This window comes from Olea europaea, chromosome 3 (assembly GCF_002742605.1).
Source record: "Olea europaea var. sylvestris chromosome 3, O_europaea_v1, whole genome shotgun sequence".
NCBI classification, from domain to species: domain Eukaryota; kingdom Viridiplantae; phylum Streptophyta; class Magnoliopsida; order Lamiales; family Oleaceae; genus Olea; species Olea europaea.
The window spans coordinates 9,542,470-9,561,239 of record NC_036239.1 but is presented as its reverse complement, the minus strand read 5'-3'; the positions used below and the strand labels follow the sequence as shown (position 1 = coordinate 9,561,239).

The 18,770-nt window shown below is 34.3% G+C and overlaps 2 protein-coding genes across 2 annotated transcripts in view; both read left to right on the top strand.

Moving 5' to 3' along the window:
* LOC111385471 (cell division cycle protein 27 homolog B-like) overlaps positions 1-2,033 on the top strand; it is a 29,443-nt gene extending 27,410 nt beyond the window's left edge. Inside the window, exons 12-16 of the mRNA XM_023009864.1 lie at positions 309-385; positions 661-780; positions 877-1,096; positions 1,172-1,453; positions 1,559-2,033. Of these exons, the coding sequence (XP_022865632.1) occupies positions 309-385; positions 661-780; positions 877-1,096; positions 1,172-1,453; positions 1,559-1,615 (756 nt within the window). The 3' untranslated portion in view covers positions 1,616-2,033. The remainder of the gene's footprint in view (positions 1-308; positions 386-660; positions 781-876; positions 1,097-1,171; positions 1,454-1,558) is intronic.
* Positions 2,034-4,142: 2,109 nt separating this feature from the next.
* Positions 4,143-18,770, top strand: part of LOC111385480 (trafficking protein particle complex subunit 6B-like) — a 17,416-nt gene continuing 2,788 nt past the window's right edge. Inside the window, exons 1-5 of the mRNA XM_023009874.1 lie at positions 4,143-4,221; positions 4,380-4,445; positions 8,771-8,959; positions 11,020-11,137; positions 11,215-11,443. Of these exons, the coding sequence (XP_022865642.1) occupies positions 8,808-8,959; positions 11,020-11,137; positions 11,215-11,443 (499 nt within the window). The 5' untranslated portion in view covers positions 4,143-4,221; positions 4,380-4,445; positions 8,771-8,807. The remainder of the gene's footprint in view (positions 4,222-4,379; positions 4,446-8,770; positions 8,960-11,019; positions 11,138-11,214; positions 11,444-18,770) is intronic.

Genomic DNA, 18,770 nt, shown 5'->3' with positions numbered 1-18,770 from the left:
AAAAAAAAAAAAAAAAAAAAAAAAAAATTCTGAAATACTTACGGTACATTTAATTGATGAAGGAATTTCTTTGAATTTGTTGTCTCCGCAAGAGTTTATACTTGATCTTAAAGAGTTTTTTGTATATTAACGATGGGCATTGTTTGGAAATTCTATTTTACCTATACATTCATGGCTGTTGAGTCTTGGATATATGTGTGATCTAACCCCTTGTTGAATTGCTATTGGCTTCTGTTCTTATGTTGCTTTTGGTCTTACTCCATTTGTTTAACTTTCTATTGAGAGTCAATTTCACCTCCATGCTTCAGCATTTGAAGGAAGATATGAAATTGAGTTACCTGGCTCAGGAGCTGATATCCACCGACCGTTTAGCTCCTCAATCTTGGTACCTTTTCTTCTAATTGCTGTTGCTTTTTCCCAGCATTAATTTTGAGATACCAATTGTGGGCTATATGAGTACATCATAGGCTAGATCGCTAAATGGTGTTTAGTGGTCTTTTTCATACATTTAAGTGTTGGTTGTGGATGTTCCTTAGTGAGTTTATCTGATTCTTGCAGTCTTAATGCATAATGCTTCATTGGTAGACCCTCTTATATTAAGTCATTGTTGTTTACTTGTTCCTTCAGCATTATTCTGATTTCATGGCTATAATGTGACAGGTGTGCTATGGGAAATTGCTATAGCTTGCAGAAAGATCATGAAACTGCTCTTAAGAATTTCCAGAGAGCAGTGCAACTAAATTCAAGATTTGCATATGCCCACACCCTTTGTGGTCACGAGTACGACTCCATACCACAATTGTATCAGATTTAATCTTCATGACTTTTTTTTTTTTTTAAAATAATTCTGCACTGGTGATTTATCCATATTCACAGATACGTCGCCTTAGAGGATTTTGAGAATGGCATTAAGAGCTACAGGAGTGCCCTCCAGATTGACTCCAGGCATTACAATGCCTGGCATGGACTTGGAATGGTTTACCTCCGGCAAGAGAAGTTTGAGTTCTCAGAGCATCACTTCCGACTGGCCTTCCAAATAAATCCACGTTCCTCTGTGATAATGTCGTATCTTGGGACAGCTTTACATACATTGAAGGTTGGATCAAATCTTAGCGTGTGATTCACGTTGCTTGGATCTACTTCCATTATATAACGGTATTTTCTTATACAGAAAAATAAGGAAGCATTGGAGATGATGGATAGGGCTATTTTAGCGGATAAGAAGAACCCTCTCCCTCTGTACCAGAAGGCTAACATCCTTGTGAGCATGGAAAATTTTGACGGGGCTTTAGCAGTTCTGGAGGAGCTTAAAGAGTTTGCACCCCGTGAGAGCAGTATTTACGCTTTAATGGGTAGGATTTATAAACGGCGTAATATGTATGACAAAGCCATGCTTCATTTTGGACTAGCATTGGATTTGAAACCATCTGCAACTGACGTTGCTGTCATTAAGGTGATTTTCTTGTTCATCTCTTTAGCTTGTGGACGGGTTTATTCTTGGAAGGGACGACTAATTCTAGTTGCGTTCACCTTGTTTAATTTCTCATCTTTGTAACAGGCTGCCATTGAGAAGTTGCACGTACCAGATGAGCTAGAGGACGAGGATGCCCTGTGAATCAATTCGATAGCACTGCAGATTTAGAGACGAAATGTGGCTCTCAGCAATCAACTTGTTCTCTGCTTGTGCTTTTGGGTATATGCTCGACAAAATTTACGTGACTGCATATCCTTTCTAATGGAATGGAATCTCCTTGCAGCTGGGCGGTCTTACAACACTAGAGTCAGTTTTCACTTTGTAGAGAAGAAACAATCTGATAGTGTTGGGTGAAACAAATTACAAACACTGCACGAAGAGGCATGTCCCAAATAGAGCTTAAGTTATTTTTTTAAGTACATACCAGTATTTGATTCGTTCTGCACTGTAGCAACGGTTTATATTCATTCCTTTTTGCACGTTGGCTTAGTCAAATTATATTTCTCTTGAGGTACCGTTTGGGATTGATTTTAAAGACCAACTTCAAATATTTAAACAATCATGCCTAGTTTTTATGTGTGGTTTATTGTAGAATGTGGCTTATCTAATTAACTATAATTAAAATATCAATTTATTCTTTTTAATTAAATCAATTTAGTTTTTAGCCCCTGTTTGGGCTTCGTTAAAATGAGATTTTGGGGAAAATGTATTTTGAAATGGTCAAATTTTGATGTGGTTAAAAAATATGGAAGAATGTGATTAGCCCTCGTTCGACATCCATTACAATGAGTATTTTTTCATTTTTATTCCTGTGAAAATGAGAGTTGGAATGGAGATCTCCTCCTTTTTTTTTTTTTTTAAGAATGTGTAATTGAAAATAGAAAGAAGTTTTTTTATTTACGTGTAAGATATTTTAGTTTATGAATGTGATAGAAAATGAGTTATAGAAAAAAGTAATTTAATGGATTTCGAATGGGGATAGTTTTATAGAAAAATGCTCGTTTGGAAAACTAAATAGAGGTTTAGTATACAAACGTTGATTTTGTTTTGTAATTTTATAAATTGAGATTTAATAGATATTAATTATTTTAATTTGAAAATAACCGTGGTAAACAAATATTTTTATAGAAAAATATATAATAATATAGCCTTTTGTTAAAAAAGTAAAAATAAATTTTATAAAACTACCAATGAAATAATAATATAAAATGATGTCATTATAATCAAATGCATATCACGTGTGTTGCACGAAATAATAATATTTCTTATCGAAGTATGAAATATACAAGTATATTTTTTCTAGATTACACAATATTGTTATGCAATTGTAAAATAATTTGTAATTATTTTCTTATATCATGAAAATATTTCTAGATAATGTTTCAAAAACTTTCCAAAAAACTAAAATTCATACACTGATAAAAATACGATAAATGCAAAATTCGTTCAGCGCATATGACAATCAATGTGCGGAGAGTTTAGTCTTTTTTTTTTTTTTTTTTTTTTTTTTTTTTTTTTTTTTTTTTTTTTTTTTTTTTTTTTTTTTTTTTTTTTTTTTTTTTTTTTTTTTTTTACTTTGCACTGTGAGAGTTTGCCAACTCTCCGCATATGGTTTACCATTTCTCCGTACTGTGTGGAGAGTTTATTTTTATGTTTTTTAAAGTTCATGTGCGGAGAGTTTTTTTTATCTCATGGCAATTTATATTTATTAAATTTTTTTTTTTAATTTTAGTGGCATGATATGTGGAAGAATATTTGTTTGACATAATTATTTTTTTAATGCTAGTGACATGATGTGTGGAAGAACATTTGTTTGACATAAATAAAATGGAAAATAAAAAATAACATCATGCATAGTGAAATTAGATTAATTTACTATTGCATTAATAGTAGACCCTCCTTTCTCTTTTTATTATAAGTTAGATAAAGTTTAGTTTGAAAGTGCAACCTTAAAGATCGTTTACAAGTAACAAATGACACACGTATATTGAAGAATTTTGATAATCCACTGAGTCCGAGTTACCCAATGAACAGAAAATGAGAAGGAAAGTATCAAAAACTTGTTTGGAGAGTTTACTCACTGAGATTGTATCTTCATATTGTAATGGCTTTTATGCCAACAAGCCAGAGCTGCTGCCCGAAGGATTGATGCTATTGGCTTTCATCGTTGCAACTCTTTCGATTTATGCAATTACAAATTAGATTTCGACTCCTTTTCATTTGATTAATGTATGTTGTAGATAATTTTGGTTTTGAAATGTTACTTGATTTGTGGTAATTTAGAATTTATTGGCCTCTGGGGTTTGTTTAGAAGAAATAGAGTCTTTATAATAATCATGTGTACTCGATTCAAATCCATTTTCTTATGACCTAGCTTTTCATTGGCCATAATAGGACACCACGGAGTGATAAATTGTATGCAAAGTTTAGGGGATGTATTTAATTAGAATTTTTGAAGATTTGATGGACTTTTTTTAAGTGATTGACTTATGTGAATTTCGTAAATCTTTTATAAATTTATATGAAATTAGTAGAAATCTTTCGTTTTATAAACTTTTGTACGTGTCTATATATATATAAATTTGATATTCAATATTATTAATATAATATACTTTTAAAATATATAAAAATCAATATATTTCTTCTTATTTTCAATCCGTGCATTTCTCTTGATCCTATCTCATATTTATTGGTTTCTCTCATATTTATTTGTTTCTTCTACTTTTCCATCTTCATTTAGCTTCTAGGTTAGTCTCACTGTGTCTCTCTGCATATATATACACACACTTCTATCTTCGTAGATGTTTATACATATGATGAATTTGACGGTGTGATTACAATTAGTTGTTTGCGATTGTAACATTTTGATTAATTATTTTCTGTTTTGTTGTATAATATTTTATAGGGAAGTAGAAGCGGAATCCCAGACAAAATATTCTCTATTGTCTCCTCCGCGAACAGGCTAGCGTTGGTGTGCACTGGCTCTTTCTTTTAAATTATTTTTGTATATTGTGTATAATATGATTTTTGTACTGAAGCTGATGAATTGGAATGGTTATTCAGTGGCGATTTTAATTAATTATTTTATTTTATTTTTTGTATTTGTACTTTGGATTTTTGTGATAAAGGTAAATTATAAGGTCAATTGAGAACTGAAAAGTTAAAAATTGGATTCTCCATAATTAGTGTGGATATTTATTATTCAGTAATATGCTTATGCAAAAATAAAGGTTAGAGCTTCACAGAAGAGGTAAAAGAACTTGTTGCTTAATAAATACAAATTGAAGGTAGAAGACTATTATAAATCTGAGGAAAATTGAGCAAAATATATTTATCCTAATTTTATATTGATACCAATTTGTCATTTGATATCCAAACATACAAATCAAGTTTTAATATTTAAGGATTATAGTTCTGGAAATTTGTTTTCTTAGCTATATTGCAATACCCATTCAATTGTGTTAGCATCGTCAGGGAGTTAATTGTTCCAATGGTCATTGAATTTAGGTTCATATCTTTAATTGATCAATGAAACTTAAAATGTCAAATTCTGGTCACTGAATTTAGGTTCATATCTTCGATTGCTCATGAAATTTTAAAATGTCGAGTTTTGGCCATTGAATTTTGAAAAATGACGTACATTACTTATTGTAAATTCGATATTTTTTAAAGTTCAACAGTTATGCTAGTCATAACGTACGGTATTTTTCAAAGTTTAGTAGTCAAAATTCGACATTTTAAATTTCAATAAGTAATCGAAGACATGAACCTAAGTTCAGTGACCAAAACTCGACATTTTAAACTTTAGTGATCAATCAAAGACATGGACCTAAGTTCAATGACCATTGGAACAATTAATTCCATCATCAGGATAGGGCCTTCTATATTTGGTCTTCTATATTTGGTGATTGGTAAGTCGTTATTGTCGGGACATATGGAATATGTATGAATTGTGGTCCAGCTTATCTCATTCTTGGTCATCTTCAATGCAAGGCATTCACTTGTAGCTCTAAATACTTCTGTTAATTGTTGTCTGTTCTCGTAACCTGACTTTCTTTGCTTTGACTGCACATTGTATCTTTCTTCGCGGTTTCCTCCATTGCCCCTTTTTAGTTGCACACAGTTTTTTTATTTGGGGATGGTGATGATGGTTTTAGTTATAAATGGAAACTTAAGAAAATTTGATTTCCCATGCAGCCATGCTTACTTGAAGCATCGCTTTGGGCTGGTTCGTATATATTTCTGATTTTCTAAATAAGTTGAGTTTTGTGACGGCCTCTTCTTGCTTTTGAAGCTTAATGAATAGGTCACAAGTGTGAATGCAAGTAGTTAGTTTTTAGGATTGTTGTCAACAATGTTTAGAAAGGCATAAAAAGGTTTAACTAGGCAAAGTGAGGCATATTCCTCAAGGCGGACCAATAACATTATTCCAGAAATCAGAAAATATGTTCCTAATAAACAAATAAGCAAAATGGAAAGTCTAATTTGGAAAGATTTTCGATCAAAAGTGCTATGTGATATCTTCAGTTTTTTTTCCGCTTCCCCTATCCCTATCCCATAGTTACACTGAAAAACATAATATAGAAAAATGGTAAGTTCTCAAATTACTAATCATGTAATAAAATTACAATCACCAGAAGTAGAAAAGCTCAGAAATATCTTATATGATGTTTGAGGGTACCGTCAACATCATTTTCCATGTTGCAAAATATATTTTCTTGTCAACAAGAAGTGTATTCTTCTTTCCTTTTTCTTTCGTGTAGGCAGAAAAAAATATAGTAGAACTAGTAAAACATTTTAGGTTACACAAAAATAACTCAAAAAGCTAAGACCAACAGAAAAATGTCCACAAATTGTAAGAATCCAGATTTTATAATTGTTTTTCGTTGAGGAAAAAAATGAATCAGAACCAAACAAGCAATACATTAGTCACTTGAGGTGTATGCCTCAAAAATGGCAGTCTAGCAGGACTCAAGGCATATGCCTTAAATAGTTTTCTTCTTTTCAAAATAGTTTTATTTGGTTGATATTTGTTAGCTAAATGTGGACATTATTTTGGGACCCCTCAGAACTTGCCAGGGTGCTCGTGAGGATAGAAATTATTTTGTGAATGTAAAATTGTAGGCGTTCTGGGTGCCTGCTCTCCATATGTCTTAGTCTAGACCTATCTTCTGCAGAAACTACAATATGTGAAATACCAGGTCTAGCATCTTAGCGATTTTTCCAAGTCAATCTCTTTTGCTTTCTCCTTTGTGGAATTGGAAGAAGTTTTTTCACCCCTGGTCCTGAATTTCCCGAGAATACGCCACTTGCAGAAAATAATCAGATAATTATTTAGGACAAAATCATAGTTTTGCCTTCATTCTTTGAATTTTTCTTAGTATTTTTTTTTCTAATTGTATTTTTCTGTATATTCTATGACTGAAATTAGTATCAGCCAACAAAAGAAGCAATATCTTGTTCAATTGGAATCTTTTTAGGCAGAAATATGAAGAAAAAAAAAAAAGAAAAAAAAAGGGAAATAAATGAAGAAAACATGCACTGAGCATGACTAAACTAAGGCCATGATTGCTATGGAAGATTTTCCATGGAAGATGGAAATTTTTTTGCATTTTTCGACTTTTTGCTTGTTTGATAGCATAAATTTTCCATGAAATTCATTTTCCCCTTCCCCCACCACATGACCTTCTTTTCCTTAAATTGGTGGAAAAGGTGAGAAATGGGCTTTCCACCCTTTTTTTTTGGTAAATTAATCTTTTCTTTTTGTAACTTTATTTTTTTTATTTTTTATTTTTAGTTTTTTGGTAATGGAAACAAATTCTATCAACAATTGTAAAAAAATCTATCTATTTAATTGACAATTTTCATGAAAAACAAAGTCAAACGAACACCAAAAGATTCAAACTTTCAACCATTTCCAGGTGAAAAATTATACCAATAAAACACATTTAATTGATAATTCCCAGTAAAATAAGTTACAGGCAATTCAGTTTTGTGGAATTCGTCTTCTTTCCACCCAAATTTCATTTTTGCAATCAAATAGACCCTAATGGAAAATTTATTTATACTTTCTCCTTTAGATAGCTGGAGAGAGATGCAGGTCTTTTACGGACTTAAGCTACCATTTTATGTGAAAAAGTTTAATATAGTTATCTTATCACTATTTAGGAGTTAAAACTGCGTCTTTATCCATATGATTGGCTTCTAAATAATGCATGAGACCAAGTAGATGTGTGCATGTAGTGTATTGAGCTGACTTGCATATTGTTTTGTATTTTTTTCTAAGAGAAATTTTATTTTTCTGGTTTTCCCTTGAATGTATTATTTTAGTAAAAGCTGTAATTTGAAAATAAACGAGTGTAAATGGAGTGATTACGATAGTTCCTTCACAGTTAAGCTTATGATCATTGATAATATTTTGTGAAGAATGTGTTCCGAGCAATTCTTATGCCATTAAAGGTGATTTTCATATCTATTAATGCTCCCATTCAAGGAGTTTCCATTCCATATTTTCTTTTAGCACTTGACATTTGTTTCCTTCGGGAAACAGGAAAGAAAAGAAGAAAATGTGCACATGAGAATGACTGAACTAATGGAAAATTTATTAATATCTTCTCCTTGGGGTCTCTGGAGTGAGATGTTGTGGGTGTGGACATAAGCTACCTATTTGTGCAAATAAAGTTCAATGCATTTATCTTATGACTGTTTAGGAGATAGAAGCTCAGCGTCTTTATCTTTCATTATTTACTTGAGAGCGTGAAACCTAGTAGATATCTGCATGTAATATCATGAGCTTACTGCTATATTTTTAGTAATTTTTTTTTTTCAACTTTTTTAGATTAAGTTATTGGTCTGCCTCTCTTGAATGTATCTTTCTGGTGAAGTAGTAATTTTTGAAACTGTGTGTATAAATGAAGTGATATGATGGCTCGTGCAATATCAAGCTTATGATAATTGATCATATTTTATGTGGAATGCGTTATATGCCATTGAAGGTTATTTTCAAATCCATTAACATTAAGTGATGCTACCGTCCAAGGGGGTTCCATTCCATATATTCTTTTAGCACCTATTATTTGCCTCCCCCTAAGAAAACGAAGGAAAGATAAGCAACATGAGCATGCATAAGCTAATGAAAAATTTCAAATCCATTAACAATAAATGATGCTAATGAATAAGCATGTTTTGTATGAATTACAAATGGTCTTTAGTTTGGGGTTATTCTTTCTAAAAAGCGCAGTTTGAAAGTGCAACTTTAAAGATCTTTTACAAGTAACAAATGACACATGTATACAGAACATCCTCTGAGTCCCTGTTGCCCAAAAATCGGAAAATGGGAAGGGAAGTATCAGAGAGCTGTTTGGAGAATCTACTCATAGAGATTGTCTCTTCTTTTTGCACTGGCTTTTATGCCGACAAGCCTGAGCTTGCTGCCCGAAGGATCGAGGCAATTGGCTTTCAGGTCGGTCACCAACTCTCCGAAAGGTAAATTTCGTTGCAACTTTTTCGATTTATGCAATTGCCAGTTAGATTTCGACCCCTTTTCATTTGGTTAATGTATGTCGCAGATAATTTTGACTTTGAAATGTTACTTGATTTTTGGTAGTTCAGAATTTCTTGGGCTTCCAGGTTTTTTCAGAAGAAATAGAGGGTCCTCTACATGATAAGCAGTCACATTTTCACAACTCAAAGTACTTCAGTGCTTTGTTGTATTGAGAATCCCGTTGCACCGAAAATTGGGTTCTTATACTTGTTCTATGAACCATTCATTTGCGATCCGTGCAGTAAATTTTCACTAGTGCAAGTAATTTAGCCAAGCTACTCCCAGCATACTGCATATTTTTCTGGCTTTTAATTGGGTTCTTGTACTTCTGCAATCCATGCAGTAGGTAGGGGTTGGCCTTGCTCTTCTAAGTTTTGGTAGAGCGAAGGTGGGGTGGGTGGACAAGTCAAAGACCAGAAGAAAATGAGAGAAAATAATGATAATAAGTATTCTATTCTACTTCACAGCTCAAACTACTTCAGTGCTTTGTCGAATAGAGAACTCTCTTCAGTGTAACAGAATTCTGAAAATAATGATAAGTATTCTATTCTACTTAACAGCTCAAACTACTTGACTAGTGTGTAATTTAATGAAGCTACTCCTAGCGTACTGAATTTTTCACTAGCTGGCCAATTTGGTTCTTATGCTTGTTTAATGTACCATTCATTGCAATTTATGCAGTAGGTAGGGTTGGTCTTGTCTTTTTATCTTTTGATGGAGGAAGGGTGGGTGAACAAGGAAAGACCAGAAGCATGATAGCAAATAATGATAAACAATAATCCTAATTTCTTGAAATCATTCTTAATCTAGACATAACATTTTTGCATTTACTTTCTTGTGATTCTACTTATGCAGTAAAGTGATAATTGATAGCCTCTGTTTGGTTGATAAAAATCAGATTTTCAGTATATTTTTATTCTCAATAAAAGGTCGCACACAAGCATATGTATTGTGTGTTATTCACAAACTGCTAATCTTTCTGGCATCCACAACAGTGAGGTAGACCAGCTTCTCTTTCTTGTACCAGTTCTTGCATAGAGGATTCAGTAAGAATAAAGAGGCATGATGGTCTTTTCGTTAGCACCTTGGTTAACCAATCATTGGGCTGTGTCAGATGCTACATTTCCTGTTTGAATGTTTTTGGTTGAAGTTGCCTCCACTATTGATTTGTTTTCATGTGTTTGGCCCTTCTGCATAATTTGGCATCTTTGACTTCAGAAATTGCACCAAAATTGTAAACTTGGACTTCATAAAGATAGTTCAGATTATATTCAAAGTGTAATAATACGTATGGATAAAACAGACAACAAAACATAACTGAAATAGACCACGAATCTCCTCAAAAAATGTTACACGGCACCCAAGACTCCTATTAAGCTGCATGTTCTTTTCAGTCGTATCAAACCTCCCCTTTGCTGCCCTTTTTAAAATAAAAGAAGGAAAAGAGCAATGATTCTTATGCTGTACAAGTACTTCCTAATTTTTGGAAAATGTATCTCAATTCTTCCTAGATAGAGAAGACATTATGCTTTTATATACGAAATCTAGGCCTCGTTCCCTAAGCGGTTGAGACATGAATCCTTTTTTGCTGCTCTATTCAGTTTATCATTAGACGGTATGCTTGTTATCCTGTGTCCTTTTTAATAGAAATATTCACTCGAGTAATTCCATGCGTTCTATCCTTTTTTGTTCGGGTATTGTTCTTTTGATTTTGTTTTCATTATCCTGTTTCTTCTGTTAGGGTAGTTTGGCACTTCCTGTGCACATATGTGTTCTGAGTTTCTTTTGAGAAGGATGGTAAAAAATATTCTTCTCTGTAAAGCAGCCACATTAGTTGGATGATAACTTTAGTATTGTACTGAAAGTAAATAATGTGCACGAGAAATAATTGAGTGGTGATCTCAGTTGAATATCAGATGTTTCAATTCTCCATATTTGGTGATTTTCAGCTTTTCAAGTTCGGATGTTTATGCTCATTCTGATATCATGCTTTTTCTGACAGATGCGCAATTGATCAACCAAGGTTCACCGATCACCTGGAGGCGATCAAGTTCATCTGCAAGGACTTTTGGTCTGAACTCTTCAAGAAGCAAATAGACAACTTAAAGACCAATCATAGAGTACGTATGAGTATCTGAACTGTATTTCAAATTAATTAAAGGAAGATGTTTATGAGTTGAATTATTTTTCGCTGTAGGGTACTTTTGTATTGCAAGACAATCGGTTTCGGTGGCTAGCACACTTGTCAGTTGATCCATCACTGGATGCATCTTCTTCTATTCAAGACCCTTCAGCAATGGCTAAAAATAAAGCAGCACAAGCAACTGGCATGCATCTTTACTTTCCTTGTGGAATTATAAGGGGAGCACTCTCAAACTTGGGAATCCCATGTGCAGTTTCTGCTGATATATCTAATCTCCCTGCTTGTGAGTTTCTAACTTTATTTATATTCCAGAGTTAGGTTTTTGTATTTATGTAAAGAGAAAACACCTTAGGATGTATTTGACATATCAATAACCACTAAAATATATTTGAGCCACAGAACTTCAACCTTTCTCATAAACCTGCTTAGAATTGATTCTGCGGGTGGATTTTGATGTGGATCATACGGGCAATGAGTACGGTGACGGATTAGGGTCGTTGCTTTCAAAAGATCCAGAGGATTACACTTGAGGTTCGCCTCATGTGATAGCTTAGTTAAGAGCTTCAAAGCTTATGCTTTGAGTGCTATTTGTCAAGGCCTAAACTTTGACTTGTTCAGGGACAGATCTAGGACACAAGGCTTAAACCTTGACTTGTTCAGGGACAGATCTAGGACACAAGGCTTAGGAGGTGTGTGCTTAATTAGTTTCCCTTTTGGAATTTGCCACTGGTCCAAACTTATTGGGGTTTTTTTTTCATAGCCTAGGATGCTATAAGGTTTCTTTGGTTATTTAAGCTTGTTCGTAATGTGGCATCAAGATATGGTCTTTATGGAGCATTGACGGAATTCTTGTTCAAGTTGTTAGATTTTCACCAATGGAAGTGTAGTAACTTTTTCTATTATGGAGCCAGCTCAGACATCATGACAATATAATTCCATGCTTTTATGCTTATGTGATTATTTTTAGAGAACAACAAACTTAATCTACTGAGCTTTTTATGCAATGCACATTCTTAATTCATGTCTTCTTTTGCACTTTTTGAGGTGTTGAAAGAACTAAGATTTAGGGATTATTGTTTTTCTGTTAGAGGAAAAATTAATCTGATTATAGTAGATAAGGTTGTTATCATTTTTATCCCTGATTTCATGGGATTTAATTTTTGAATTCCTAATTACTGCATTCAGCAGGATGTTTGCTGATTTTAATCTATTTAAACCTGTATTGTACTTAGTTATCTTGTAGAAAATATAAACAAGATTTCTCTCTTTGTATACATATATCTTTATGGTATCAGAACTTTAACTCTGTTCTTTCCATTCAGATCAGTTCCGGTCTGTTCTATTCCTTTTTCTCCTTCAAAACATATCAATCTGATGATTAAGTACGGCATAGCCTCATCCTTTGAAACGTCAAATGCTTCATCCACTCCTAACAACGATGTTTCCAACAATCCAATCAATTCTGATTCTCTATCTTTACCAATCACTGGACATAAATTGACTGAGCGAAATTATCTTCAGTGGCCACGATCGCTCATGCTCCTTATTTGTGGTAAAGGGAAAGATAACTGCCTTTCTAGGGCTGCCAAGTCACCAGCCACAAAAGATCCAACATATCAGGTCTGGAAAATAGAGAATAGCATGGTCATGTCAATGAAAATACAGCAGAGTTATCTCAGATTAAAGGTCTTCTGAATGATCTTCGACAGGGAGAGATGATTGTCACACAATATTTTAACATCCTAAATCGGTACTGGAAGCAGCTTGATTTCTTTGAAAATGAGAAATTTGGCTGCATTGAGTATAGTCCTTATACAAGAAAAATTGTGGAGAAAAAAAAGAATCTTTAAATTCCTATTTGGTCTCTACAAACACTGGGATGATGTAAGGGGGAGAATCCTTGGTGTTAAACACCTTCCTTCAATCTGAGAAGCTTTTTCTGAAGTTAGGCAAGAAGAAAGTCATAATAAGGTGATGATGTGCACTCAAAGTTCAATTGATTTAGCAGAAGCATCTGCCCTTCCTGTTCATGGCCCAAACATAACCCGTGATAGTTTCCAGCAATGGAAAATTGGACGACCATGGTGTGATCGTTGCCGAAAACTTGGACTCAAAATAGACTCCTGCTGGATACTACATGGAAAGCTGGATGATTGGAAACCCAAGTGAAGATATCAAAGCAATCAATCCAGGGTCTAGAGTCATGAATTCATAGCTTCTAGAGAAGAACAATCTGTCCCTGAAAGTTCTGCGTTCAGCAAAGAGCAAAACGGGATAGCTGAAAGGAAAAACTAACATTTGCTTGATGTATCTTGGTCTATCATGTTTACTACCTACGTTCCTAAAGATTTATGGGGGGATGCAATTTTAAACGCAATATATCTGAAAATCTGAATGCCTTCCAGGGTGCTAAACTTTGAAAGTCCTTATCAAAATCTCAAATGCTATCTCACAACACACATCATTTGCTTATTACCATCACAAGTTTTTGGAAGCACGGTCTTTGTTCATATTCATTCTCAAAACCGGAACAAACTAGATCCTAGAGCCATTAAATGCATTTTTCTGAGATATTCTTCTAATAAAAAGGTACAAATGTTATTCACCCAATACTAAAAAATATTACACCTCAATGGATGTAACATTTTTTGAAAATCAACCCTACTTTATCAAAAACTCCGTTCAGGAGAACTCCCAAAATGAATGTAATCTTTAGTATGTCACAGCTCAACAAATTCAACATGTTGGAAAAAATTGAGTGAGCGGCTCACTTTTGGCAAAATTTTCGATGGGACCCGTTGGTCCAATGTGGAATATCAAAGTTGATACGTGTTCTCCTCCGTGAGAACATCGATTTCATGTATTTATTTGCCAAAAATGAAGCTCGGGTGAATGAGAAATTGAAACTCAAAGTTGGTCATTGGAAGTTGGTTTTGTCGAAAAAAATGCATTTATCCCACATAGGAAAACCAAGGAAACTCAAACCACTTTATATATGGCTATGCTTTGGAGATGTGTAATCATGTGTAGCATAGAGGCTCTCTCCACGTGCGCATGCAGGGGGGTGCAAATCACGAACCAAAATGGCATTTGGATCTTAAACTTGAGTGCGGGCGCGATCTGCGCACACGAATGTTGGATAGAACAAGGCAAAAATGGCTCCATCGGAGAGCCTACATTTTGGCAATTTTTTTTTTGGCCTTCTCCAATGACTTTTGAGTTTCTAAACTGAAAAAACTCCAATGGACTCCCAATGGTTACAGCGTTAATGGGAAGTAACTCCAATGGACTCCCAATGGTAACAATATTAATGGGCAATATGCCTATAAAAAGGCTCATTCTCCAGCAATCTAACATACTCGAAAATCTCACTACATTCCTGCATACAAAGTTTCTTCTTTTCTGCATTCCTTGTCCAGTAAGGTCTTGTTCTTGTAGTGATATTGTTCAGATACTAGATCAGTTCGTCGGAATAGGATCGCGGTGCTCGAATTCTGCTTATTACCGTTGTATCCTGGGAGATAGCCGCTCGAACTGAACCTCCAGCACCTACGGTGAGGGGGCGAATCTGTCTTAAGGAAACTGTGCACGCATAGGCCTCGATTTGAAATCTGCTGCAGTTTGTGTTTTCTTTCTACAGATTATTTTCACATTACTATTTAATTCATGCAGTTTGTAATTCCATAGTGTGCAGCTTCCAGATTCATCGTTTACAGTTTTAGTTTGTAGTTAATTTATATTTCTGATTTTGTGTTGCTAAACATCTTTTTCAGCAGTTGGAAAATTCTGAAACGGAATTTTTTTTGATAAATTGAAATCGTTTGCCTTGTGATTATTAATTTTAATAGTCGACTATTGCAATTGAATAAAACTTATACAATTGGTTTCATCCACTAGCGACTTGTTTTCCTACACAACATTCACCACAAATAAATTTAAATGTTCCTGTTAATATCCATACCGAAATTGACCTTCTTGAAATTGAATCAGGAAGACAAATCTGAAATTCAACTTGAACTTCAAACTTCTTCCATTGAAAAGATCCATCTTGAACATGAAAAATGAGTTACGTGTTTGTACGAGGAAAAGATCCCAAGAGTGGTAGAGATCCCAATTCTTCATGAGCAAAGCTATGAATCAGATTCGATTCCAGGAAATTAATGTAGCAATGCTTCTAATGAGTCTATTGATAACGACCCTGATCTCCCTATTGCCATAAGAAATGGTGTATGAGAATGTACTAAACATCCTATTCAGTTCGGGCTATCTCCAGAATTCAAGGCATTTACTACTAATGTGCTGGTATTGAAATTCCACAAAATATCCATACTACCCATGGAAAGCCGGAATGGAAGAAAGCTGTTGATGACGAAATCAAAGCTCTGGAGAAAAGTGGTACTTGGAGCTAACTAATTTACCACAGGGAAAATGACCAGTTGGTTGTAAGTGGATTTTCACTATCAAAGTATAACTAGATGGAAGCTTAGATCCCCATAAAGCGAGGTTGGTTGCCAACGGGTTTACTCGGACTTATGGCATAGATTATCAGGAAACCTTTTCTCCAGTTGCAAAACTCAAAATTTGTTCCTGTCCTCTCCTTAGCAGCTAATAAAGACTGGCCACTTTATCAGTTTGATGTTAAGAATGCATTCCTTCATGGTAATTTAGAAGAGGAAGTGTACATGAATATTCCTCCTGGTCTTGAGACAAGAGCTAATGCCAATAAAGTGTGCAAGCTTCGAAAATCATTAAGTGGGTTTAAACAATCTCCACGGGCTTCGTTTGATAGGTTTACCAAAGTGTTTAAAAAGCAAGGATACTCTCAGGGACAATCTGACCATACACTTCTTTTGAAATTCTTAACAAATGGAAGAGTGGCAATCCTCATTGTTTACGTGGATGACATTATTATCACCGGATACTTTAGTGAAGAAATAGTCAGACTAAGAGAAATCCTTTCTAGGGAACTTGAGGTCAAAATTCTAGGAAATTTGAAATAATTCCTAGATATAGAGATAGCTCGGTCCAAGAAAATTTATTTTGGTCTCATAACAAAAGTATATTTTACATCTACTCAAAGAAACTGGCATGTTGGTGTGTAAGCCTGCAGACTCTACAGTGGACTCAAATCATAAACTCGGGTTCAGTGAAGACTGTCCCCTAGTTGATACAGGAAGATACCAACATCGTGTTGGGAAGTTGATATACATTTCGCACACCAGACTTGATATTGGTTTCTCATTTACTGTTGTGAGCTAGTTCATGAACAAACCTAATGAAGAACATCTTGAAACTGTGTATAGGCTTCTTCGGTACCTAAAAATGACTCCTAGAAAGGATATATATTTTAATAAGGGTACAGACAGAAAGGTGGATATATTTACAGAAGCAGATTGGGTCTGCTCAATTAGCGAAATAAGACCTACAACTGGTTATTGCACATGTATGGGGGAACATTGTTACTTGGTGCAGTAAGAAACAATCAGTTGTTGCACTGAGCAGTGTAGAAGCAGAATTTTATGCTTTGGCTTAAGGTATTTGTGAAAGAATATGGCTTAAGAGACTACTTAAGGAACTAAGGATTAATCAGCATTGCTCAAAATCCTGTTCATCATGACTGGACGAAGCATGTGGAGCTTGATTGTCATTTTATCAAAGAAAAATTAGAAGGGATCCTGACTTTGAATCATGTGCCAACACATTAGCAGGGGGTTGATATTCTCACAAAAGTGCTTACAAGGATAAAATTTGAAGAAATGACTTCCAAGCTTGGAATGATTAACATCTATTCCAAGCTTGAGGGGGAGTGTTGAAAGAACTAAGATTTATGGATTATTGTTTTTCTGTTATAGGACGAATTAATCTGATTATAGTGGATAAGGTTGTTGTCATTTTCTTCCCCTGATTTCTTGGGATTTAATTTTTAAATTCCTAGTTACCACATTCAGTAGGATGATGTTGATTTTAATAAATTAAGACCTGTGTGGTACTTGGTTATTTTATAGAAAATATAAGAAGATTTCCTTCTCTTTGTATACTTATATCTTTAGGGTGCATAAATTAACAAATTGCACTTACTACTCAGGCAATGTCTCCTGTGGTGTTGGCACAATTTGGGGACAATCTTTTGATATTTTTCCTTATTAACTATCTCCATCTCTGATACTGTCCAAAGTTCGTAGTTCATATCCTTGGACGTTCCAGCTAGCTTGTGACCCACTATATCTGCATCTTTCAAAAAAACCCCATAGTTCCCTTGTGACACAAAAGATTCCTATTTGAGATGTAGTAACTTTAAAACCTGAGAAATACCTGAGGTATCGTAGATCTTTAATTTCAGATTTACATGCAAGATGATGTTTTACATTTTCAATTTCTTTCAGATTAATGTCCATCATAATAATATCATCAATGTAAAACAAGAATGGTAGCTTTACAATAATCTTGTTTAAGGAATAGTGTATTATGGCCTTTGCTTTCAGTTTTGTGCATATCTGACTTATGAACAAATTTTGTGAACTCTTCAAATCATGTTTTTGGAGATTGCTTCAAAGTATTCCGAGATTGTTTCCATCTGAACACCTTCTTGTTCCATAAAATTCCTTAGAACTTTGAGGACATCTGTACGCTGTATCAACTTCTTCCAGTACTACTTCATGGAAATATGCATTCTTCACATTCGGTTGATGTAAATGTCACCCTAGGTTAACTGCCGAGGCCTATATTACATGCATAAAATTCATCTTTGCTATTGGCACAATTAATTCCCTGTATACTCCATAGTCCAGAGTAGATCCATTCGCACACTCTTCCATCAGCACATCACTTAACTGTGAAAATGCGTTTACATCCAACCGTTTTTATCTGTGGGGTTAGCTTCACAAATTCTCGTATATTGTTTTTGAGTGAAGCCTTGAGTTCTTTTCAAACTGCTTCTCTGCTCTTTGGAACTTAAGCTTATTAAGTAGATTTGAGAACATCTGTGCAAATAGATTGGTGATAAAAGGCTTGAGAAATCAATCATAGGAGACAAATATAATATTGGATGATGAGTACAGGAACATGAAGATCAGAATAATAAGGCAGAACAAAATCATGATTACCTGTGTTTCTTTGAGTCCGCAAGTCCATGTTAGTAGTTTGACAGTGTGATGGGCAGTGTTGAGTCAACATTTTACTTCTTTTAGATGGTCCTGCAACTCATTTGAGGTCTTCTGTCTGTCTTTAGAGATTGAAAAAGTTGTCTGTTTTGAGTGAGAGAGTTGGAAGGACTGATAAGAGTTATGAAGGGACTAATGAGATATTTGAGAACTGATTATAAGATATTGGACTAAGAAATCTATTTTTATTAAGTGGATGGGAAGGGGTAATACTTTGTACAAGAAGGGACCGGTAGATTACCCTGAGACTGATCTTTTATACTAATCCTCAAATGATATTTTGGAAGGATAAGACATGTTTACGAAGAAATTTACGTTATGGTTACAGATTTTTCCAGTAGAAAAATGAAAACATATATAAATGCTTTGTGTAGGTGAACATAGAAAGATACACCTCAAAGACCGAGTTTCCAACTTCTCATATGCTTACCAATGTGAAGAAATGCAACA